The 25,592-nt window shown below is 42.1% G+C and overlaps 1 protein-coding gene across 1 annotated transcript in view; it reads right to left on the bottom strand.

Annotated features, from left to right (window-relative positions):
- The window catches only part of LOC110538549 (transmembrane protein 104), a 75,802-nt gene extending 67,468 nt beyond the window's left edge, over positions 1 to 8,334 (bottom strand). The window contains exons 1-2 of the mRNA XM_036938635.1: positions 8,141 to 8,334; positions 7,519 to 7,591 (exon numbers count right to left, since the gene is read on the bottom strand). Coding sequence (XP_036794530.1) covers positions 7,519 to 7,563 — 45 coding nt within the window. The 5' untranslated portion in view covers positions 7,564 to 7,591; positions 8,141 to 8,334. The remainder of the gene's footprint in view (positions 1 to 7,518; positions 7,592 to 8,140) is intronic.
- Positions 8,335 to 25,592: the final 17,258 nt, after the last annotated feature.

Genomic DNA, 25,592 nt, shown 5'->3' with positions numbered 1-25,592 from the left:
ACCACATCAGTCACTGGCTTTATCAATAAGTGTATCGATGACATCGTCCCCACAGTGACTGTACATACATACCCCAACCAGAAGCCATGGATTACTACAGGCAACATCCGCACTGAGCTACGGGTAAGAGCTTCTGCTTTCAAGGAGCGGGACTCTAACCTGGAAGCTTATAAGAAATCCCACTATGCCCCCCGACGAACCATCAAACAGGCAAAGCATCAATACAGGACTAAGATCAAATCGTACTACACCGGCTCCGACGCTTATCAGATGTGGCTGGGCTTGCAAACTATTACAGACTAAAATGTGAAGCACAGCCGAGCTGCCCAGTGACATGAACCTACCAGACGAGCTAAATTACTTCCATGCTCACTTCGAGGCAAGTAACTGAAATATGCATGAGAGCATCAGCTGTTCCGGACGACTGTGTGATCACGCTCTTCACAGCCGATGCGAGAAAGACCTTTAAAAAGGTCAACATTCACAAGGCCGCAGGGCCATACGGATTACCAGGATGTGTACTCCGAGCATGCGCTGACAAGTGTCTTCACTGACATTTTCAACCTCTCCCTGTCTGAGTCTGTAATACCAACATGTTTCAAGCAGACTACCATAGTCCCTGTGCCCTGGACAAAAGGAACACTTATGTGAGAATGCTATTCATTGACTACAGCTCAGCGTTCAACACCATAGTGCCCTCAAAGCTCATCACGAAGTTAAGGACCCTGGGACTAAACACCACCCTCTGCAACTGGATCCTGGACTTCCTGACGGGCCGCCCATAGGTGGTAAAATTAGGTAACAACACATCCGCCATGCTGATCCTCAACACGGGGGCCCCTCAGGGGTGCGTGCTCAGTCCCCTCCTGTCCCTGTTCACTCATGACTGCACAGCCAGGCACGACTCCATCATTAAGTTGCCGATGACACACCAGTGGTAGGCCTGATCACCGACAAAGATGAGACAGCCTATAGGGAGGAGGTCAGAGACCTGACCGTGTAACGTAAGGACAACAACCTCTCCCTCAATGTGATCAAGACAAAGGAGATGATTGTGGACTACAGGAAAAGGAGGACCGAGCACACCAACCTTCTCATCAACGGGGCTGTAGTGGAGCAGGTTGAGAGCTTCAAGTTCCTTGCATCCACATCACCAACAAACTAACATGGTCCAAGCACACCAAGACAGTCGTGAAGAGGGCATGACAAAACCACTACCCTCAGGAGACTGAAAAGATTTGGCACGAGTCCTCAGAACCTCAAAAAGTTCTACAGCTGCACCATTGAGAGCATCCTGACTGGTTGCATCACTGCCTGGTATGGCAACTGCTCAGCCTCCGACTGCAAGGCACTACAGATGGTAGTGCTCACGGCCCAGTACATCACTGGGGCCAAGCTTCCTGCTATCTAGGACCTCTATACCAGGTGGTGTCAGAGGAAGGCCCTAAAAATTGTCAAAGACTCCAGCCACCCTAGTCATAGACTGTTTTCTCTGCTCCCGAACAGCAAGTGGTACCGGAGTGCCAAGTCTAGGTCCAAGAGGCTTCTAAACAGCTTCTACCCCGAAGCCATAAGTCTCCTGCACATCTACTCTGCACCTGTTTTTTTCTGCCTAGAAGGCCAGCATCCCGGAGTCGCCTCTTCACTGTTGACGTTGAGACTGGTGTTTTGTTGGTACCATTTAATAAAGCTGCCAGTTGAGGACTTGTGAGGCGTCTGTTTCTCAAACTAGACACACTAATGTACTTGTCCGCTTGCTCAGTTGTGCACCGGGGCCTCACCCTCCTCTTTATATTCTGGTTAGAGCCATTTTGAGATTGAATCAAACACACAAATGCTGATGCTCCAGATACTCAACTAGTCAAAAGAAGACCAGTTTTATTTGTTCTTTAAATCAGGACAGCGGTTTTCAGCTGTGCTAACAGTAGCACAGCTGAAAACCGTTGTCCTGATTTAAAGAACAAATAAAACTGGTCTTCTTTTGACTAGTTGAGTATGGTTTTCTAATGATTAACTAGCCTTTAAAATTATAACTTGGATTAGCTAACAACGTGCCATTGGAACACAGTAATGATTGTTGCTGATAAATGGGCCTCTGTACGCCTATGTAGATATTCCACTAAAAATCTGCCATTTCCAGCTACAGTAGTTATTTACAACATTAACAATGTCTACAAGGTATTTCTGATCAATTTCATGTTATTTTAATGGACAAAAAAGTGCTCGTCTTTCAAACTTTTGAACAATAGTGATGCGTTGGTTGGTTGTTTCAGAAAATGAAACTAGGAGATAGCATGGAAGCATCTGAAATAAAGAGTTCAATCCACGGAGTATGTTGATATGGATAACATTAATTCTTCTGACTAAGCTAATTGGGAGGGAGATCAAGGTTCGGAGGTCATTCTTGATTCGATCCAGGAGTGGTAGTTGAAAAGGCAATTCAGATCTGGTGTTACAAAGATTCCAAGGTATTGAACACCTGTGTCTTCCATTGTAATGGGCTGAGTGTCTTCATAGAGCTGGTAAGATTGAGAGGGCAAACAATGGATTTATTCAAATTGATCATATATCCTGAAAACTTGCCGTACTGAGAAATTGTCTGAAACGGAAGGGAGGAATTTCTCAGGGTTGGATATGTAGCGTAAGATATCATCCGCTTAGAGAGAAGGGAAAACAGCGAGCATCATTGTCTTGTGCCATATCCCAAAGAGAATCTCTCAGAGTTTAGACCATTAGTAGACACCATGGCATTTGGATGAGAATATAGGGACTTAATCCATTTGATAAAGTTTGGGCCCATATTGAACTTTTCTAAGACTGAAAACAGAAAGCTTCACTCCATCCTGTAAAACGTTTTTTTATTTTATTTTTATTTGACCTTTTCTTTAACTAGGCAAGTCAGTTAAGAACAAATTCTAATTTACAATGGAATCTAACCAGGGTCTGTAGTGGTGCTTCTAGCACTTAGATGCAGTGCCTTAGACCGCTGTGCCACTCGAGAACCCACTGGATGCTTTCTCAGCATCCAGTGAATCCAGCAGAACAAGGATCTTCCGTGCGTTTCCTTGATCTATAATATCAAAAAAATGCAGAATGTTATCAGAAGAGTACCTGTCTCTAATAAATCAATTTTGGTACACTTTTATTATTTTGGGAAGAAGAGTGTTTAGTCTCGTCGAGCAGTATGGTAATTATTTTGTAGTGGCCAAAAAGCTTTGTGGAACTCTGGGAAATCTGTTTGGGCCTGGGGATTTGTTAGGTGGCATGGAGATAATTGCCGCTAAGACCTCCTCGGGAGCGAAAGGGGAGTTGAGATCTTCTTGGTTGGTCTCTGATAGTTTTGGTAGCGAGATTCCCTCTAGGAAGGAATGGAGTTCTGCATCTGTATGTGCTCTTTCAGAAGCATATAAATTTGCAGTAAAAATTATGAAAAGTTAAATGTATCTTATTTGGATCATATGTGACCTCCGTCATCTTCTGTTCGGATGGCCATGATTGAATGATCTTTTTTAATTGGTATGCAATAGAGGTCGACCGATTATGATTTTTCAACGCCGATACCGATTATTGGAGGACCTATAAAAAAAAAGCAGATACCAATTAATCGGCTGATGATTTTTTTTTAAATTCATTTGTAATAATGACAATTATAACAATACTGAATGAACACTTATTCTAACTTAATATAATACATCAATAAAATCAATTTAGCCTCAAATAAATAATGAAACATGTTCAATTTGGTTTAAATAATGCAAAAACAAAGTGTTGGAGAAGAAAGTAAAAGTGCAATATGTGCCATGTAAGAAAGCTAAAGTTTAAGTTCCTTGCTCAGAACATGAGAACATATGAAAGCTGGTGGTTCCTTTTAACATGAGTCTTCAATATTCCCAGGTAAGAAGTTTTAGGTTGTAGTTACTATAGGAATTATAGGACTATTTCCCTCTATACCATTTGTATTTCATTAACCTTTGACTATTGGATGTTCTTATAGGCCCTTTAGTATTGCCAGTGTAACAGTGTAGCTTCCATCCCTCTCCTCGCTCCTCCCTGGGCTCGAACCAGGAACACAATGACAACAGCCACCCTCGAAGCAGCGTTACCCATGCAGAGCAAGGGGAACAACCACTCCCAAGTCTCAGAGCGAGTGATGTTTGAAACGCTATTAGCGCGCACCCCGCTAACTAGCTAGCCATTTCACATCGGTTATACCAGCCTCATCTCGGGAGTTGATAGGCTTGAAGTCATAAACAGCGCAATGCTTGACGCACAACGAAGAACTGCTGGCAAAACGCACAAAAGTGCTGTTTGAATGAATGCTTGTATACTTGTATGCTTCTATGCTCAGTCAGATTATATGCAACACAGGACACGCTAGATAAACTAGTAATGTCAACCATGTGTAGTTAACTAGTGATTATGATTGATTGATTGATTGTTTTTTTATAAGATAAGTTTAATGTTAGCTAGCAACTTACCTTGGCTTACTGCATTCGCGTAACAGGCAGTCTCCTTGTGGAGTGCAACGAGAGGCAGGTGGTTATAGCGTTGGACTAGTTAACTGTAAGGTTGCAAGATTGGATCCCCCGAGCTGACAAGGTGAAACTCTGTCATTCTGCCCCTGAACGAGGCAGTTAACCCACCGTTCCTAGGCGGTCATTGAAAATAAGAATGTATTCTTAACTGACTTGCCTAGTTAAATAAAGATTAAATAAAGGTGTAAAAAAATTAAAATAAATGTACAAATAAAAAATAAAAACAATTGGCAAAATCGGTGTCCAAAAATACAGATTTCTGATAATTATGAAAACTTGAAATCGGCCCTAATTAATCGGTCGACCTCTAGTATGCAATTTCTCTCAGAGTATAGTCCAAGTTTAGTTTTGCTTTAGCTGCTTTAAGTTGAATCCAGGAGGCGCTGTCTGGAGATTGTTTGTGTACTTCCAGTTACGTCTCAAGCTCTAACCTGTGTACTTCCATTGTTTTTTCTCTGAGGAATCATATACAATCAGATGACCTCTTAGGGTGGCTTCGGCAGCGTCTCACATTTGGCCGGAGAAACAGGAGAGTCTTTGTCTTGTGTGTAGTTGTCTATCCATGTAGTGACCAATGTATGGAATGCTTCATTTGATAACATGGAGGTGTTGAATTTCCAGCTCTTTGATCTCGGGATGTTTTTACAGAGGTCAAAGCGGGGGCGGACAGAGGCGTAATCTGAAAGTGCTATGGGTCCGATTGTACAAGCGGCAGAATTCATTAACATTTTAGGGATCAAAATGTAATCTATTCGAGAGTAGGTGCACATCACTATTTTAAATAATTTTCACATATTGTGTGGACTTTGAATTCATGCAGGTAACTTGAACTAATTTAGCCTAGATCATTTTTCAGCATTTGCTATCCATTATACATTTGTCAACCTCTCTTCGGAATTTACAGCACACTTAAAAGTTACACATCACAAAATGTTGATTTGAAATCTTTGACATCAGAGCAACCTTGAGGGAATCTTATTTGAGTAAGAAAATTATGTTCATATGATAGGGAAGATATAAAAACCTGGCATAGACCACATCCAACTGACAATCTCTTCGGGAAAAAAACTATTGGAACAAAGATGTAAAAAAATAACTGATGTTGGAACAAGATGGAGGGAAAGTTGGAGTATAACTAACGACATTACAATTAACTAACATTTACACTTAATCCTGTATAAACTAATATATAGAATATACACTGCTCAAAAAAATAAAGGGAACACTAAAATAACACATCCTAGATCTGAATGAACAAACTATTCTTATTAAATACTTATTTCTTTACATAGTTGAATGTGCTGACAACAAAATCACACAAATTATCAATGGAAATCAAATGTATCAACCCATGGAGGTCTGGATTTGGATTCACACTCAAAGTTAAAGTGGAAAACCACACTACAGGCTGATCCAACTTTAATGTAATGTCCTTAAAACAAGTCAAAATTAGGCTCAGTAGTGTGTGTGGCCTCCACGTGCCTGTATGACCTCCCTACAACGCCTGGGCATGCTCCTGATGAGGTGGCGGATGGTCTCCTGAGGGATCTCCTCCCAGACCTGGACTAAAGCATCCGAGCGAGACATGATGTCCCAGATGTGCTCAATTGGATTCAGGTCTGGGGAACGGGCGGGACAGTCCATAGCATCAACGCCTTCCTCTTGCAGGAACTGCTGACACACTCCAGCCACATGAGGTCTAGCATGGTCTTGCATTAGGAGGAACCCAGGGCCAACCGCACCAGCATATGGTCTCACAAGGGGTCTGAGGATCTCATCTCGGTACCTAATGGCAGTCAGGCTACCTCTGGCGAGCACATGGAGGGCTGCCCCCCAAAGAAATGCCACCCCACACCATGACTGACCCACCGCCAAACCGGTCATGCTGGAGGATGTTGCAGGCAGCAGAACGTTCTCCACGGCATCTCCAGACTCTGTCACATGTGCTCAGTGTGAACCTGCTTTCATCTGTGAAGAGCACAGGGCGCCAGTGGCGAATTTGCCAATCTTGGTGTTCTCTGGCAAATGCCAAACATCCTGCCAGCATTCAAAAGTGACCAAAACATCAGCCAGGAAGCATAGGAACTGAGAAGTGGTCTGTGGTCACCACCTGCAGAACCACTCCTTTATTGGGGGTGTCTTGCTAATTGCCTATAATTTCCACCTGTTGTCTATCCCATTTGCACAACAGCATGTGAAATCTATTGTCAATCAGTGTTGCTTCCTAAGTGGACAGTTTGATTTCAGAGAAGTGTGATTGACTTGGAGTTACATTGTGTTGTTTAAGTGTTCCCTTTGTTTTTTTGAGCAGTGTATTATATACACAAGACTAAATTCACAAATTCTACAGCACAATGGCAGAGTCATGTCTTAAGTGTAAAACTAATAATGACTCAATAATCCATGCTTTCTGGGAATTATATAAAGTCTGGAAGTTGTGGGCGGAGCTAGAAAGTTGATTGTCATAAGTATGACAATGTAAACTTTATTTTTATCCTTCTGTCTGCATATTTCAAGACATGACATAGGGGGATGTAGTGAGACACCCAATGGGCTGGACAATTCTCTTCTCATCACTCAGCTTCAAAAAAACGTTCTCTGAAGACTTGGAAATCAAATCAACACTTTTTTTAAATCTAATTATTTATGTCAATATTGAAAAGGCATGGGCAACAGAGAAAAACAAATTGATACAATTTCAGGCCAAGTGGCAAACAATAATACAGGCACTATGGCAAACAATAACACAGGCACTAAGGATGGGGGTGTGAGCATGCGGGTCTGGGCAGATGAGATGTAGTCGTTTTTAGTGTGTGTCTGGAAGTTGTTGTTCGTATGTATAAGATCGTATATGGAGTGACATTCTTTTGGAGTGACATTTTACAAAAATATTGTAAAATAAAAAGTAATGCACACCAAATACCTGACATGAAACAGTTAGGAGAATGAGCATAACACTGCAGGGTCTAATAGTGATACTCACATACGGGGAGTAGAGCTCCCCGGTCTCGGTGATGCCTCCTGCCATAATGGGCAACAATACTGGAGATCACAACCTGGGAGATAAAGTAATGGCAAATCCTAAATCAAATTATTCACAAAACTGTGTCCTACCAATCACATAATGTTTCACTTTCATAGATACCGCTTTTATACAAATCTAGTTGACTGTAGCTTCCTGACAGCCGTCAGGAAAAATGCAGAACACCTTGTGAGAAAGCAGATAGCTAGCTAGCACTGATAACTATTCCATGCCATCACACTAGTGATGCAGTCTTGAGTAGTTGGCTAAGGCCCTTATATCTGCTGCTATGTGGCATAAATGTATTGCACTCACTAGATAACGTTAACTACGCTAGCTAACGTTAGTTACCTAACGATAGCTAGCTAAACAACATGCCCTAACTGAGCTACAGCAGTAAGTAGCTAGCACTGTCTAGACACATTCCCCTGTCTAACGTTAACGTTACTGTAGCTAGTACCATAATGTGCACTGTAACTAGATTTAGTATGAACGTTGAACTGGTCATCTAGTTCCGTTTATCATCTCTAGACATTGTTTTCAAGCACTTGCAAAGTCAAAGTAAGATGTAAACAACACGCACCTGCGTTCAGTGAATCTTTTTCAGGGTAATTAAACCAGAAAGCTCAATTTCAAGCCAACAAGACAACGAATGGCAATAATAAATAACTCGGGCAGAAAATAAACATCCTCCGCCAATAAACTTTATATGTGCATTCTTCTATCTCATGCACATTCAATGACTGTGTGCACAACAGGGGTGTAATCATTAGCCAAACAGTTGCAAAACGAGAGTTTCTATTGGACAAATCAAGGTAGGTCCCTCCCCCGTTTCGTTCCGTTTGCTTCCGTTAAAGAAATGTTTTGCAACAGAATTGTCGTAATGAATATATCGTAAAAATGTATGAAAACAAAATATGTGTTTTTGGTCTTAATTTAAAGTTACATGGTTAGCATTGTGGTTAAGATTCAAGTAACATTTTTAAAATAACAATTTTAGGGGTTTATGACTTTATCTAGTATTTACTAGGTCACGAGACGAAAAAATTCGGAACGCCACCGTGAGTCATATCAAAGATTCTGGATATACTAACAAGATATACAGGTCTCTCCGCCCTAACGATTGAGTCGATGTCCATAAAGCGGCAATGTGGGATGTCTAGCGGCCTATTTTCTTTGCATTGGTGGATACATGTGATTATTGTAATCATATTTTTAATATTCGATGACTGTAGTTGACGTCAAAAGCCTGTATTAAATGGAGAGATATGCAACTGCCGCATTCAAAACAACTGGGAACTCGTAAATCTCTGACTTCCGTGCGTTCAAAATAACTTGCAATTTATCAAAAAAAAATAACGAATTACGACTGGGAAACGGTCATCCAACTCTGAATTTGAACTCGGGCCGCTTTTTTGAGCTCCGACCTGAAGATCACTGACGTCTTGATTTGACCTCGTATTTTCCGAGTTCCCAGTTGCTTTGAATGCGGCATAAACTAGATTCGTCATGCTATGAATATGCATAGCTATTTCGAGACAACGCCTATATAAAGTGATTTTTTAAAGTTGCCGCGATGTCATGTTACTTATATCAATCAATACACTCGTAACAACTTAAGCATTACGAAACTTCTATTTGGTCAAATAAACCTTATGGATCCACGAAGCCATTCATTTTTAGGTTGGCCAAATTCGACACTCATTGGTGGGCAAAAAAACGCCACCTACTGGAGGGAGACAGATTTGCCTCTAAGCTTCCTCTCTGGTCATATTATACATACCGGATGCTTCAGAACCCGGTCAAAGATGTCACGTTCTTATTATGACGAACACCTAAGATATTACAGTATGAAGATAGGCTAACACTGAAATTCCCGGTCACACCTGTAGGCGATGTCATGGCGAAGTTGGGTAGCTAAGATCATGCGTAGAAACACGTCATCGGGTCTAACGGTCGTCTCGCGCCATACTACTACGCATGTTCAAGCCGTCAAATCATGTATCATATCATGTATGATGTATCATGTATCATTTTTTATTTTATTTAACCTTTATTTAACTAGGCAAGTCAGTTAAGAACATTCTTATTTACAATAACGGCCTATGAACAGTGGGTCAACTAGCTTGTTCAGGGGCAGAACGACAGATTTTTACCTTGTCAGCTCGGGAATTCGATCTAGCAACCTTTTTTATATAACCTTGTATATAAAGTTGTTTTTGACGAAAATGAAAACGTATCAGTTTGTCACTCTCATGAGTTTGGAGTAATAAGTTCAACTACTTAGTACATTGCCTCGAATGTAAGTTGTGCCTTTAGATTTCGAGAAAATTTTGAAAAATGCACTTCTCTCAATGACTTCTCAAACCCCAAACCTTGGGCTGGTCTGTTTCGCAAGCGTTCCCGGAAGTCTCGCGATGTTGCGCTTCTGGGTTTAGAAACTCTGTGGAAAGTCTCTTTTCATGGCACTCTGTGGAAAGACTCTTTTCAAGTGACTTACAGTAAGTACCTCAGTATTTTTTATTATAATTTTTTTGAAATTCCATAAATTTTGAAGGATACAAATTCAAATGTGTTACAAAAATCCATACATCCTTCTTAAAAATGGTAACAGAAAACATCACAAACAAACAGATAAACACAAAAACAGAAACAAATAGAGGGTTTTTACAGACAAATCAATTTGAAAAGCTTAAACGAGTATCAATTTATTTCATTACCTTCCTATTCTTACAGAGCATAGTATTCAATGTGGCAAAGTAATTATTTAATCTAGGATGTTTTGTTCTTTAAAAAATGCATTTTATGGATGTAATATTTAGCAAGAATTATAATCAAATGCATCACATACTTCTAGTGGAGAATCTTGGACTATCAAAATCAAAAAGACAATCACTTGCAGATGGACATCCCTACCAAGTCCAGCTGAAGATCCACCCAGAACATAGTCACACACACACATTGGAATACAAACGCCCAAGTGATTCTGTCCCAGATTGACATTTCTCATCAACATGTATAATATATTTACAAATACTTTCATTGAGGGGTAATATATATGAGCTATTTTGACCAATTTACAACACATTGCAAGTCCCACCAACATTTTGCTATTGGAACATCACTGTCGTAAAAAGCTTCAAAAATGAATTCATTATCAACATTTTTATCAATAATTGAGAAACAGTTAATTACTATGGTTGAATTTACAAGTGATGGATCTGTATTGACCCTAGTTTGTTTCAAGTGTTAGATCACCATCTGGTATTGCTTTTCACACCATTTCATTTTCCTTTGGTGAGACAGGGAGCTGATACATTCTCAAAAAGTGATTGTACATATACAGATGTCCATTGGAGTTGAGCAGCTGGCCCACAAGTAAAATGTCCTTCCTAAACAAATGTTCCAAAAACAGTGACTTGTTTTTATATTTTATGACAAGACTACTCCATATAACATACTTATGAGGGGGGAAATGATGTTTGATTAGAAGGGACCAACAATTAAGCATTTGTTTGTGGAAATCAGCCAGTTTAACAGGACGTTTTTCAACCGCATAAGGACACTGCAAAAGGAAACTTAAACCACCAAATGTATTGAAAATAAGATTCGGTATTGTAAACCAAAAACTGTTTGGGTCTTTAAAGTAATGCTTTATCCAATACATTTTTAAGACTTGGTTAAAAGTAGTAAAGTCCAACATGTTACGCCCTCACACACTGTTTGTAAGAACATATTTCTCCCTTTGTGAGGTTTATTTTTTCCATCTAATTGGGAGCAAATAGATTTGGGACTATCAGGACAAGAGAAGGCATAAGAGGCTCTAGACAAGCCTTAGTCAGCAAAACTCTTCCTCGAATGGACAAATCTCTGCCTAACCATGAGTTAAACATGTTTTTTTATAGCTGAGACAACTGGGCAAAGATGAAGGTTCTTCTCTCCTTTTCTTTTGTAATTTTTTATCCCTAAATGAGTTAGTGTCTTTGATTGGAATACTGCAAGCTTCAGTGATATCAGTACCTTTCAATGCTAAAATGTCACACTTTTTGAAATTCAGATTTAAACCTGAGATCTTTGAAAAAGTCATAATTACATCAAGGACTAGAGGAACTTCCAAATGGTTGAAAAAAAAATTGTGGTATCATCTGCCAATTGGAATATCTTAATTTCTCTTTCATCTATCTATCTATCTTAATACAGTTGAAGTCGAAAGTTTACATCCACTTAGGTTGGAGTCATTAAAACTAGTTTCTCAACCACGCCACAAATTTCTTGTTAACAAACTATAGTTTTGGCAAGTCAGTTAGGACATCTACTTTGTGCATGACACAAGTCATTTTTCCAACAATTGTTTACGGACAGATTATTTCACTTATAATTCACTGTTTTTTTTGTAGACCTCCACAAGTCATCCTTGGGAGCAATTTCCAAACACCTGAAGGTACCACGTTCATCTATACAAACAATAGTACGCAAGTATAAACACCATAGCACCACGCAGCCGTCATACTGCTCAGGAAGGAGACGCGTTCTGTCTCCTAGAGATGAACGTACTTTGGTGTGAAAAGTGCAAATCCATCCCAGAACAACAGCAAAGGACCTTGTAAAGATGCTGGAGAAAACGGGTACTAAAGTATCTATATCCACAGTAAAAACAAGTTCTATATCGACATAACCTGAAAGGCCGCTCAGCAAAGAAGAAGCCACTGTTCCAAAACCGCATAAAAAAGCAGGACTACGGTTTGCAACTGCACATGGGGACAAAGATTGTACTTTTTGGAGAAATGTCCTCTGGTCTAATGAAACAAAAATATAACTGTTTGGCCATAATGACCATCATTATGTTTGGAGGAAAAATGGGGATGCTTGCAAGCCGAAGAACACTATCCCAACCGTGAGCACAGGGGTGGCAGCATCATGTTGTGGGGGTGCTTTGCTGCAGGAGGGACTGGTGCACTTCACAAAATAGATGGCATCATGAGGGTGGAAAATAATGTGGGTATGTTGAAGCAACATGGACAATGACCCCAAGCAAACTTCCAAAGTTGCGGGAAAATGGCTTAAGGACAACAAAGTCAAGGTATTGGAGAGGCCATCACAAAGCTCTGACATCAATCCCATAGAAAATTTGTGGGCAGAACTGAAAAAGCGTGTGCGAGCAAGGAGGCCTACACACCTGACTCAGTTACACCAGCTCTGTCAGGAGGAATGGGCCAAAATTCTTCCAAATTATTGTGGGAAGCTTGTGGAAGGCTACCCGACACGTTTGACCCAAGTTAAACAATTTAAAGGCAATGCTACCAAATACTAATTGAGTTTATGTAAACTTCTGACCCACGGGGAACGTGATGAAAGAAATAAAATCTGAAATAAATCATTCTCTCTAATATTATTCTGACATTTCACATTCTTAAAATTAAGTGGTGATCCTAATTGACATAAGACAGGGGAATTTTTACTAGGATTAAATGTCAGGAATTGTGAAAAACTGAGTTTAATTGTATTTGGCGTATGTAAACTTGTAAACTTCAACTGTAAAAATGGAGCTATCAAGAGGTAGAGGAATGGACTATTGGGCAACCTGGCCTCACTCTTTTGTTGACTTCAAATGTAGGTGATGTGCCATTGACAAGTTTTAGAGAGCTATTACTTCCATTGTATAGGTTCTGATTGAGTTAATAAAGAAATCTCTAAATTTTGTGGAGAAAAAACGTATGGCCTACAGTGTCAAAGGCCTTCTGTAAATATAGAAACATCCACTTTTTGTGCAGTAGTAATTTACCATCCTTACAAACCATAATGTAAATGTGCATTACTGAATTGTACGGCTGGTCATCTAGGTTTGTAATTGAAGACTTTCCATCATCATGAAGAAAAACAATGCACAATACAGTAATTGAGTACATTGAGACATCAAGTCGTTTGATGTGATGATGTGGGTCAGTTGGTAGAGCATGGCACTTACAATGCTAGGTTTGTGGGTTCGATACCCACGGGGGAAAAGTATGAAAATGTATGGACTTGTCACGCCCTGACCATAGAGAGCTGTTTATTCTCTATGTTGGTTGGGTCAGGGTGTGATTAAGGGTGGGTTATCTAGGGGAATTGTATATCTATGTTGGCCTGATATGGTTCCCAATCAGAGGCAGATGTTTATCGTTGTCTCTGAATGGGGATCATATTTAGGTAGCCATTTCCCCATTGTATTTGTGGGATCTTGACTCTGTTTGTGTGGAGTTGCTTTCTGCACTGCATGTAGCGTCACGTTTCGTTTATTCACTTTATTGTTATTGTGCTTTAAGTTTTTCTTCTAAATAAAAGGATGGAAACATACCACGCAGCATCTTGGTCCACTCCTTATAACAATCGTGACAGAAGGCCCCACCACAAACGGACCAAGCAGCGTGGCCAGGAGGAGAAGACATCCTGGACTTGGGAGGAGATAATGGCAGGAGACGAAAGCCTTCCATGGAAGCAGACACAGGAGGATCAATGGCAACTCCGAAGTTCAAGAACACGACGGAAGCCCGAGAGGCAAATTTTGGGGGGAACACGGGTTGGTCGGCGAAGCCGAGGGGCGAGTTTGAGAGCGAAGAGGAATATTGGGATAGACTGAGCGAGGAGTGTTGTGAGATAGTGGAGGGGAGTGATGAGGTAGAGTGGATGGTTTGGTGTCTGGAGCAAGACAGTCGCCGTGAGGAGCGTGGGACCAGCATTATGTTTTGCGGAGATACAGTACACAATGTGTCTCCAGTGCGTATCCACAGCCTGGTGCGTTCTGTGCCAGCACCTCGCACTTGCCGGGCTAAAGTGAGCATCCAGCCAGGACGCGTTGTTCCAGCTCTATGCTCCAGTCCTCCACTGCGCCTCCACGGCCCAGTATGTCCTGCGCCGGCCATGCGTGCTGTGTCTCCAGTGTGCCTTTACAGCCCAGTGCGTCCTGTGCCTCCTCCCCGCACTCGCCCTGAGGTGCGTGTCATCAGCCCGTTGCCACCTGTACCAGTCCCACGCATCAGGCCTCCAGTGCGCCTCCACAGTCCAGTACGTCCTGTGCCTCCTCCCCGCACTCGCCCTGAGGTGCGTGTCATCAGCCCGTTGCCACCTGTACCAGTCCCACGCATCAGGCCTCCAGTGCGCCTCCACAGTCCAGTACGTCCTGTGCCTCCTCCCGGCACTCGCCCTGAGGTGCGTGTCATCAGCCCGGTGCCACCTGTACCAGTCCCACGCATCAGGCCTCCAGTGCGCCTCCACAGTCCAGTACGTCCTGTGCCTCCTCCCGGCACTCGCCCTGAGGTGCGTGTCATCAGCCGGTGCCACCTGTACCGGTCCCACGCATCAGGCCTCCAGTGCGCCTCCTCCGGCGACAGTTCCCAGTCCGGAGCTTCCGGCGACAGTTCCCAGTCCGGAGCTTCCGGCGATGGTTCCTGGTCCAGAGCCACTGGCGACGGTCCGCGGTCCGGAACCTCCGGTGACGGTCTACGGTCATGAACCTCCTACGACGGTCCACTGTCCGAAACCTCCTGAGACGGTCCGCGGTCCGAAACCTCCTGAGACGGTCCGCGGTCCGGAACCTCCTGAGACGGTCCGCGGTCCGGAACCTCCTGAGACGGTCCGCGGTCCGGAACCTCCTACGACGGTCCGCGGTCCGGAACCTCCTGAGACGGTGGGCGGTGTGGAGTTGCTTTCTGTACTGCATGTAGCGTCACGTCACGTTTAATTTATTTGCGTTATTGTTTTTGTGCTTTTAAGTTTTCTTCTAAAGAAAAGGATGGAAGTGTACCACGCTGCATCTTGGTCCACTCCTTATAACAATCGTGACAGCACTCACCACTGTAAGTTGCCCAGGATAAGAATGCCTACTAAAATTGAAAAAGATAGAAATAAATTGCATTTGCAAAGTATTTCAAGAAACTGGAAAACATATATCAAGCAAATATTTTTATATTCCACAAGTATTATCATATTAACTGTTTTGTACAGATAATTATCAGACTCAAATTACAAATCAGTTAAGAACAAATTCTTATTTACAATGACTGTCTACCTCGGCCAAAACCTAACCCGGACGACGCTGTGCCAATTGTGCACCACCCTATGGGACTCCCAATCACGGTCGGTTGTGATACAGCCCGGAATCGAACCAGGGTCTGTTGTGACGCCTCTAGCACTGAGATGCAGCCAACAAGTGCTCAGCATATGTGGGAACTCCTTCAAGATGGTTGGAAAAGCATTCTAGGTGAAGCTGGTTGAGAGAATGCCAAGCGTGCAAAGCTGTCATTATTGAGCATTTTCCAGACCATGTGTGTTGATTATTAATTGCAGGAGAGCTAGTAAGATGGGAGCACTCTATATGTGCTCTGGATCATTAGACACCATTAGACATGCACATGTCTGGAGTGTGAAAACGACTGGTTATTCCTGTAACTGTGTTATGGCCTAATATGTGCTGTTGCTATGGTTACAACTCTTGGGTCTTTTCCAGAACATGGGTGTCCCTTTCAGAGGAGTTAGCAGGATGACATGTCTGGTTATTTCTGTAAAGTGCCAAGGACTGTTGCTATGGTCCTACCTGTCTTAAGGCGAGTATGTGTCTGTATTTTTGAACTATTGGTATGGCTCTACAGTTTCCATTCCCTAATATGAAACCAAACTAAACTTAGTGCAAGATAACGGTGGCTAAATGCCAGAGGGGATGAGTCATTAAGAGGAGCAACTATGGGTGTGACGTAAGGAGGAAAAATGTATAAGAAGTATGAGCCAAGACTGGAAAGTAGTTGTATTCATGAACGAGCTCGACTTTTATTATACTGTAATAAAAGTCTATTTGAACTCACAGGCTCCGGTTTTTGAGAAATATGATTGACTGTATATTTCCACAACATCATCAAGGCAAAGTGTGGCTACTTTGAAGAATCTCAAATATAAAATATATTTTGATTTGTTTAACACTTTTTTGGTTACTACATGATTCCATGTATTATTCCATAGTGTTGATGTCTTCACTATTATTCTACAATTTAGAAAATCGTTTTTTTTTTTTAATGGAAGGAGCAGGTGTCTGAAATTTTGATTGGTACTGTATATAAATGTCCCAATTGTGTCATTTTTAGAGATGAATCATGTTAATGTCCCCACTACAACAAAAAATGTTGTCCTTGAAACATTTAATGTAAATACTGTAGAATTCCATTCCTTCTTATGGAGGACTGCTCCTATTGGGGAGTGCCAATATGGCTGACAGGTGGCTTCAAAGCCTCTCAATGGCCAATACATAGCATCATCAATCTTTATATAGATAAAGATTCATATAGATTATTGGTTAGACCTGATGACTTGTTTCTGGGCATTAGTCAGCTAATGTCGCCATGACATCGCCTACAAGTCTGATCAAGCATGGAAAGGGATATCTATCTTCATACTGTACTGTCTTTGGCTATAGTAATGGCATCTTTTTGTAGGCACTGGACGCGTTCCCCTGCTCAGACGTTGCATGCATCAACCAATGGTTACTTGAGATTAGGCACCAGATTGCTATAACATATTGTGTGCGTTCCTCTGCCCAGGCATTGCTGACTCCTTGCAGATCTTACAACACCTGGATAGGCATTTTACATATCAACTAACCACATCATATATTATAGCAATCTGTCAATCGATGACACAGTCGATGATGTGGCATGCAACATTTGAGCAGGGGAAGGCACCCATGATGTGGTTAGCTGATATGTAAAATACCTATCCAGACATTATAAGATCTGGCATGCGTCAACAACGCCTGGGCAGAGGAACACAGCCACGAACTCCACCATGGCATGTTGGCCAAAGCCTATTGGAAAAGGAGTGATTTTGGAAAATGGCAAAAATAAGGTCTGTGGTAAACACAGGCTAAGGAGATCTTATACTTTTTGATCAATGAGATCATCATCAGCTAATGTCACTTTTTAAATGTTTTTACTTATTTATTTATTTCACCTTTATTTAACCAGGTAGGCAAGTTGAGAACAAGTTCTCATTTACAATTGTGACCTGGCCAAGATAAAGCAAAGCAGTTCGACACGTAAAACGACACAGAGTTACACATGGAGTAAAACAAACATACAGTCAATAATACAGTATAAACAAGTCTATATACGATGTGAGCAAATGAGGTGAGATAAGGGAGGTAAAGGCAAAAAAAAGGCCATGGTGGCGAAGTAAATACAATATAGCAAGTAAAACACTGGAATGGTAGATTTGCAGTGGAAGAATGTGCAAAGTAGAAATATAAATAATGGGGTGCAAAGGAGCTAAATAAATATATAAATAAAGACAGTAGGGGAAGAGGTAGTTGTTTGGGCTAAATTATAGATGGGCTATGTACAGGTGCAGTAATCTGTGAGCTGCTCTGACAGTTGGTGCTTAAAGCTAGTGAGGGAGATAAGTGTTTCCAGTTTCAGAGATTTTTGTAGTTCGTTCCAGTCATTGGCAGCAGAGAACTGGAAGGAGAGGCGGTCAAAGTAAGAATTGGTTTTGGGGGTGACCAGAGAGATATTCCTGCTGGAGCGCGTGCTACAGGTGGGTGCTGCTATAGTGACCAGCGAGCTGAGATAAGGGGGGACTTTACCTAGCAGGGTCTTGTAGATGACCTGGAGCCAGTGGGTTTGGTGACGAGTATGAAGCGAGGGCCAGCCAATGAGATCGTACAGGTCGCAGTGGTGGGTAGTATATGGGGCTTTGGTGACAAAGCGGATGGCACTGTGATAGACTGCATCCAATTTATTGAGTAGGGTATTGGAGGCTATTTTGCAAATGACATCGCTGAAGTCGAGGATCGGTAGGATCTCAGTTTTACGAGGGTATGTTTGGCAGCATGAGTGAAGGATGCTTTTTTCAGTTTCCAAAGAAGGGCCAGAAGTATACAGAATGGTGTCGTCTGCGTAGAGGTGGATCAGAGACTCACCAGCAGCAAGAGCAACATCATGTATACAGAGCAGAGATTCGGACCAAGAATTGAACCCTGTGGCACCCCCATAAAGACTGCCAGAGGCCCGGACAACAGGCCCTCCGATTTGACACACTAAACTCTATCAGAGAAGTAGTTGGTGAACCAGGCAAGGCAATCATTTGAGAAACCAAGGCTGTCGGGTCTGCCGAAGAGGATGTGGTGATTGACAGTCTAAAGCCTTGGCCAGGTCAATGAATATGGCTGCACAGTATTGTTTCTTATCGATGGCGGTTAAGATATCGTTTAGGACCTTGAGCGTGGCTGAGGTGCACCCATGACCAGCTCAGAAATCCAGATTGCATAGCAGAGAAGGTACGGTGGGATTCAAAATGGTCGGTAATCTGTTTGTTGACTTGGCTTTCGAAGACCTTAGAAAGGCAGGGTAGGATAGATATAGGTCTGTAGCAGTTTGAGTCAAGAGTGTTCCCCCCTTTGAAGAGGGGGATGACCGCAGCTGCTTTCCAATCTTTGGGAATCTCAGATGACACGAAAGAGAGGTTGAACAGGCTAGTAATGGGGGTTGCAAAAATTTCGGCAGATCATTTTTAGAAAGAAAGGGTCCAGATTTTTGTGAATTTTGAAGCGTTTATGTAATCAAAACAAGCACATAAAGCACACAAATGCTTCATAATTCAAAGGTCATGTTAACTGACTCATATTATCTCATAGAACAAAACGTATAACATCTCCTAAACTCGTGTTAACCTGAGACCTGATTTTGAGCATTTATCCCAAAACACAATTCCCCCCCCCCCCCCCCCCCCCCCAATAATAAACAGAGGTAACTATTTTCAGTTTTTTAGGAATACAACCTGACGACCTCTATGGGGTCCCAAGGATCACGGATATTAAGGACCAAAACTTGTCCCAGGCCTTTTCTCATATGGACAAAAGTCTGTCCTCCATCCTCTCTCCTCCGTCCTCTTTCCGCCGTGAGAAAAAGGTTGAGGTGTGTGTCAATTTGTCAGAAAGGTTAACAGAAGATGGTTCTCCCCTCCCCGACAGCCTCCTTTGGGTGAGGAAGCACAGGTGTATCCTTGCTGAGTCTTTTGCAGAAGAGGTTTTAATTCTGCCACACCCCCTTCGAATCAGCTATTGTTTTCTCAAAGGAGAAAAGCATGCTAACATTTAAAAAACAATATGCTACTTATTTTTTTATCTATAAATGTCTTTCTCAATTAGCTCAATTATTATTTTTTAATCACTTTATACATTTATTTTGGGATTCCACCATGTAAACATAATTTGCCTGATGATGCGTGATCAGAGAAGGAGAGTCTCTTGTCATAGAAGCGCATTATCGTCCACTTTCCCTCTCCTCACCGCCTCTCCTCGATTACCTTTGACCTTTTTCAAAAGGAGGCCAGAGAGGATGGAGGAGAGAGGATGGAGTTGAACAAATCTAATGGAGAAAAGGCCCCCAGAGACTGATCCTTCTTCTTCTTCTTTGGGATTTACTGATGGACTACAACCAAGAAAAGGTGTATTACTGCCACCGACTGTGCAGGATGACAACAAAATATCCTCAAAAAGCGAAAGATGTTTTGGATGAAAAAATTCATACTAACAAAAAAATATATACAAAATAACGCTGCATCTTCTATTAAAATCACAAAGTCAAATCTGACCCTAATCCAGTCTCACGAGTCTGGGAGGGTGTTTCTTCTTCCGTCGTCCTTACCCCTTAGGTCTTCCATTGTGAATACTTTCAGGCCTAGAAACTTTTCTGCTGCAGCCACAATGATGTCCAATTTCTTTGACTTCTTTAACACTTGAGCCTTACCATTTATAACAGTTGCAATGAACGCCACAAAATCCCCTTTTATCACACACAGTGTGTCCGATTCTCTTGATTGACAAATGTTCATTAATGGCTGTGATGCATCCATGACCATATGTTCAACACTAGCATCACATTCTTTCCCAATTCTCTTGATTGCCTCTGCATAGGAGATCCAATGTAGTGCCCTGATGTTTGTCCAGCTCCTACTCCTAGCTAGTTATTTTTTATTATGATACAGTCTGTGGTATTTCTAAAGCTGACATCAAAATTGGCAGTCATGAGCTCACTTATTTCACTTATTCATACTTTCTGTTGGGGATTATTTTGTTTTGAGAGATGGGAGAGCAGGAAACCTAGCCTAGGTTGGCTATAGCTATAATCTACATGCTAGCTAGCTAGGTTAATCAAGGGAAGACAGATAACACGCAGTGGCATACAGTTGAAGTCGGAAGTTTACATGCACCTTAGCCAAATACATTTAAACTCTGTTTTTCACATTTCCTGACATTTAATCCTAGTAAAAATTCCCCTGTCTTAGGTCAGTTAGGATCACCAACTTATTTTAAGAATGTGAAATGTCAGAATAATATTAGAGAGAATGATTTATTTGAGCTTTAATTTATTTCATCACATTCCCCGTGGGTCAGAAGTTTACATACACTCAATTAGTATTTGGTAGCATTGCCTTTAAAATGTTTAACTTGGGTCAAACGTGTCGGGTAGCCTTCCACAAGCTTCCCAAAATAAGTTGGGTGAATTTTGGCCCATTCCTCCTGACAGAGCTGGTGTAACTGAGTCAGGTTTGTAGGCCTCCTTGCTCGCACACACTTTTTCAGTTCTGCCCACAAATTTTCTATAGGATTGAGGTCAGGGCTTTGTGATGGCCACTCCAATACCTTGACTTTGTTGTCCTTAAGCCATTTTGCCACAACTTTGAAAGTATGCTTGGGGTCATTGTCCATTTGGAAGACCCATTTGCGACCAAGCTTCAACTTCCTGACTGATGTCTTGAGATATTGCTTCAATATATCCACCTAATTTTCTATCCTCATGATGCCATCTATTTTGTGAAGTGCACCAGTCCCTCCTGCAGCAAAGCACCCCCACAACATGATGCTCTTCATCAGACCAGAGGACATTTCTCCAAAAAGTACGATCTTTGTCCCCATGTGCAGTTGCAAACCGTAGTCTGTCTTTTTTATGGCGGTTTTGGAACAGTGGCTTCTTCCTTGCTGAGCGGCCTTTTAGGTGATGTCGATATACAGTGGGGCAAAAAAGTATTTAGTCAGCCACCAATTGTGCAAGTTCTCCCACTTAAAAAGATGAGGCCTGTACTTTTCATCATAGGTACACTTCAACTATGACAGACAAAATGAGAAAAAAAACAGAAAATCACATTGTAGGATTTTTAATTAATTTATTTGCAAATTATGGTGGAAAATAAGTATTTGGTCAATAACAAAAGTTTATCTCAATACTTTGTTATATACCCTTTGTTGGCAATGACAGAGGTCAAACGTTTTCTGTAAGTCTTCACAAGGTTTTCACACACTGTTGCTGGTATTTTGGCCCATTCCTCCATGCAGATCTCCTCTAGAGCAGTGATGTTTTGGGGCGGTTGCTGGGCAACACGGTCTTTCAACTCCCTCCAAAGATTTTCTATGGGGTTGAGATCTGGAGACTGGCTAGGCCACTCCAGGACCTTGAAATGCTTCTTACGAAGCCACTCCTTCGTTGCCCGGGTGGTGTGTTTGGGATCATTGTCTTGCTGAAAGACCCAGCCACATTTCATCTTCAATGCCCTTGCTGATGGAAGGAGGTTTTCACTCAAAATCTCACGATACATGGCCCCATTCATTATTTCCTTTACACGGATCAGTCGTCCTGGTCCCTTTGCAGAAAAACAGCCCCAAAGCATGATGTTTCCACCCCATGCTTCACAGTAGGTATGGTGTTCTTTGGATGCAACTCAGCATTCTTTGTCCCCCAAACACGACGAGTTGAGTTTTTACCAAAAAGTTATATTTTGGTTTCATCTGACTATATGACATTCTCCCAATCTTCTTCTGCATCATCCAAATGCTCTCTAGCAAACTTCAGACGGGCCTGGACATGTACTGGCTTAAGCAGGGGGACACGTCTGGCACTGCAGGATTTGAGTCCCTGGCGGCGTAGTGTGTTACTGATGGTAGGCTTTGTTACTTTGGTCCCAGCTCTCTGCAGGTCATTCACTAGGTCCCCATGTGGTTCTGGGATTTTTGCTCACCGTTCTTGTGATCATTTTGAACCCACGGGGTGAGATCTTGCGTGGAGCCCCAGATCGAGGGAGATTATCAGTGGTCTTGTATGTCTTCCATTTCTTAATAATTGCTCCCACAGTTGATTTCTTCAAACCAAGCTGCTCACCTATTGCAGATTCAGTCTTCCCAGCCTCGTGCAGGTCTACAATTTTGTTTCTGGTGTCCTTTGACAGCTCTTTGGTCTTGGCCATAGTGGAGTTTGGAGTGTGACTGTTTGAGGTTGTGGACAGGTGTCTTTTATACTGATAACAAGTTCAAACAGGTGCCAGTAATACAGGTAACGAGTGGAGGACAGAGGAGCCTCTTAAAGAAGAAGTTACAGGTCTGTGAGAGCCAGAAATCTTGCTTGTTTGTAGGTGACCATATACAGTGCCTTGCGAAAGTATTCGGCCCCCTTGAACTTTGCGACCTTTTGCCACATTTCAGGCTTCAAACATAAAGATATAAAACTGTATTTTTTTGTGAAGAATCAACAACAAGTGGGACACAATCATGAAGTGGAACGACATTTATTGGATATTTCAAACTTTTTTAACAAATCAAAAACGGAAAAATTGGGCGTGCAAAATTATTCAGCCCCTTTACTTTCAGTGCAGCAAACTCTCTCCAGAAGTTCAGTGAGGATCTCTGAATGATCCAATGTTGACCTAAATGACTAATGATGATAAATACAATCCACCTGTGTGTAATCAAGTCTCCGTATAAATGCACCTGCACTGTGATAGTCTCAGAGGTCCGTTAAAAGCACAGAGAGCATCATGAAGAACAAGGAACACACCAGGCAGGTCCGAGATACTGTTGTGAAGAAGTTTAAAGCCGGATTTGGATACAAAGATTTCCCAAGCTTTAAACATCCCAAGGAGCACTGTGCAAGCGATAATATTGAAATGGAAGGAGTATCAGACCACTGCAAATCTACCAAGACCTGGCCGTCCCTCTAAACTTTCAGCTCATACAAGGAGAAGACTGATCAGAGATGCAGCCAAGAGGCCCATGATCACTCTGGATGAACTGCAGAGATCTACAGCTGAGGTGGGAGACTCTGTCCATAGGACAACAATCAGTCGTATATTGCACAAATCTGGCCTTTATGGAAGAGTGGCAAGAAGAAAGCCATTTCTTAAAAATATCCATAAAAGTGTTGTTTAAAGTTTGCCACAAGTCACCTGGGAGACACACCAAACATGTGGAAGACGGTGCTCTGGTCAGATGAAACCAAAATTGAACTTTTTGGCAACAATGCAAAACGTTATGTTTGGCGTAAAAGCAACACAGCTGAACACACCATCCCCACTGTCAAACATGGTGGTGGTAGCATCATGGTTTGGGCCCGCTTTTCTTCAGCAGGGACAGGGAAGATGGTTAAAATTGATGGGAAGATGGATGGAGCCAAATACAGGACCATTCTGGAAGAAAACCTGATGGAGTCTGCAAAAGACTTGAGACTGGGACGGAGATTTGTCTTCCAACAAGACAATGATCCAAAACATAAAGCAAAATCTACAATGGAATGGTTCAAAAATAAACATATCCAGGTGTTAGAATGGCCAAGTCAAAGTCCAGACCTGAATCCAATTGAGAATATGTGGAAAGAACTGAAAACTGCTGTTCACAAATGCTCTCCATCCAACCTCACTGAGCTCGAGCTGTTTTGCAAGGAGGAATGGGAAAAAAATTCAGTCTCTCGATGTGCAAAACTGATAGAGACATACCCCAAGCGACTTACAGCTGTAATCGCAGCAAAAGGTAGCGCTACAAAGTATTAACTTAAGGGGGCTGAATAATTTTGCACGCCCAATTTTTCCGTTTTTGATTTGTTAAAAAAGTTTGAAATATCCAATAAATGTCATTCCACTTCATGATTGTGTCCCACTTGTTGTTGATTCTTCACAAAAAAATACAGTTTTATATCTTTATGTTTGAAGCCTGAAATGTGGCAAAAGGTCGCAAAGTTCAAGGGGGCCGAATACTTTCGCAAGGCACTGTACTTATTTTCCACCATAATTTGCAAATAAATTCATAAAAAATCCTACAATGTGATTTTCTTGATTTTTTTCCCCTCATTTTGTCTGTCATAGTTGAAGTGTACCTATGATGAAAATTACAGGCCTCTCTCATCTTTTTTAGTGGGAGAACTTGCACATTTGGTGGCTGACTAAATACTTTTTTGCCCCACTGTAGGACTCGTTTTACTGTGGATATAGATACTTGTTTCCTCCAGCATCTTCCCAGGGCCCTTTGCTGTTGTTCTGGGATTCTCAGGTCTCTCCAGAGATGTTTGATTAGGTTCAAATCCAGGCTCTGGCGGGGCACCTCAAGGACATTCAGAGACTTGTCCTGAAGCCAATCCTGCAATGTCTTGGCCTTGTGCTTAGGGTCATTGTCCTGTTGGAAGGTGAACTGAGCTCTCTGGAGAAGGTTTTCATCAAGGATCACTCTGTACTTTTCTCCGTTCATCTTTGCCTTCATCCTGACTAGTCTCCCAGTCCCTATGCTTCACCGTAGGGATGGTGCCAGGTTTCCTCCAGACTTGACGCTTGGCATTCAGGCGAAAGAGTCCAATCTTGGTTTCATCAGACCAGATAATCTTGTTTCTCATGGTCTGAGAGTGTTTAGGTGCCTTTTGGCAAACTACAAGCAGTCTGACATGTGCCTTTTACTGAGGAGTGGCTTCCGTCTGGCCACTCTACCATAAAGGCCTGATTGGTGGAGTGCTGCAGAGATGGTTGTCCTTCTGGAAGGTTCTCCCATCTCCATAGAGGAACTCTGGAGCTCTGTAAGAGTGACCACTGGGTTCGTGGTCACCCCACTGACTAATGCCCTTCTCCCCAGATTGCTCAGTTTGGCCGGGCCCAGCTCTAGAAAGAGTATTGCTGGTTCCAAACTTCTTACATGTTAGAATAATGGAGGCCACTGTGTTCTTGGTGACCTTCAATGCTGCAGAAATGTTTTGGTACCCTTCCCCAGA

Source organism: Oncorhynchus mykiss, chromosome 12 (genome assembly GCF_013265735.2).
Source record: "Oncorhynchus mykiss isolate Arlee chromosome 12, USDA_OmykA_1.1, whole genome shotgun sequence".
Classification (NCBI taxonomy): domain Eukaryota; kingdom Metazoa; phylum Chordata; class Actinopteri; order Salmoniformes; family Salmonidae; genus Oncorhynchus; species Oncorhynchus mykiss.
Note: the sequence above shows the minus strand (reverse complement) of the source record. Positions and strands in the feature narration are given on the sequence as shown.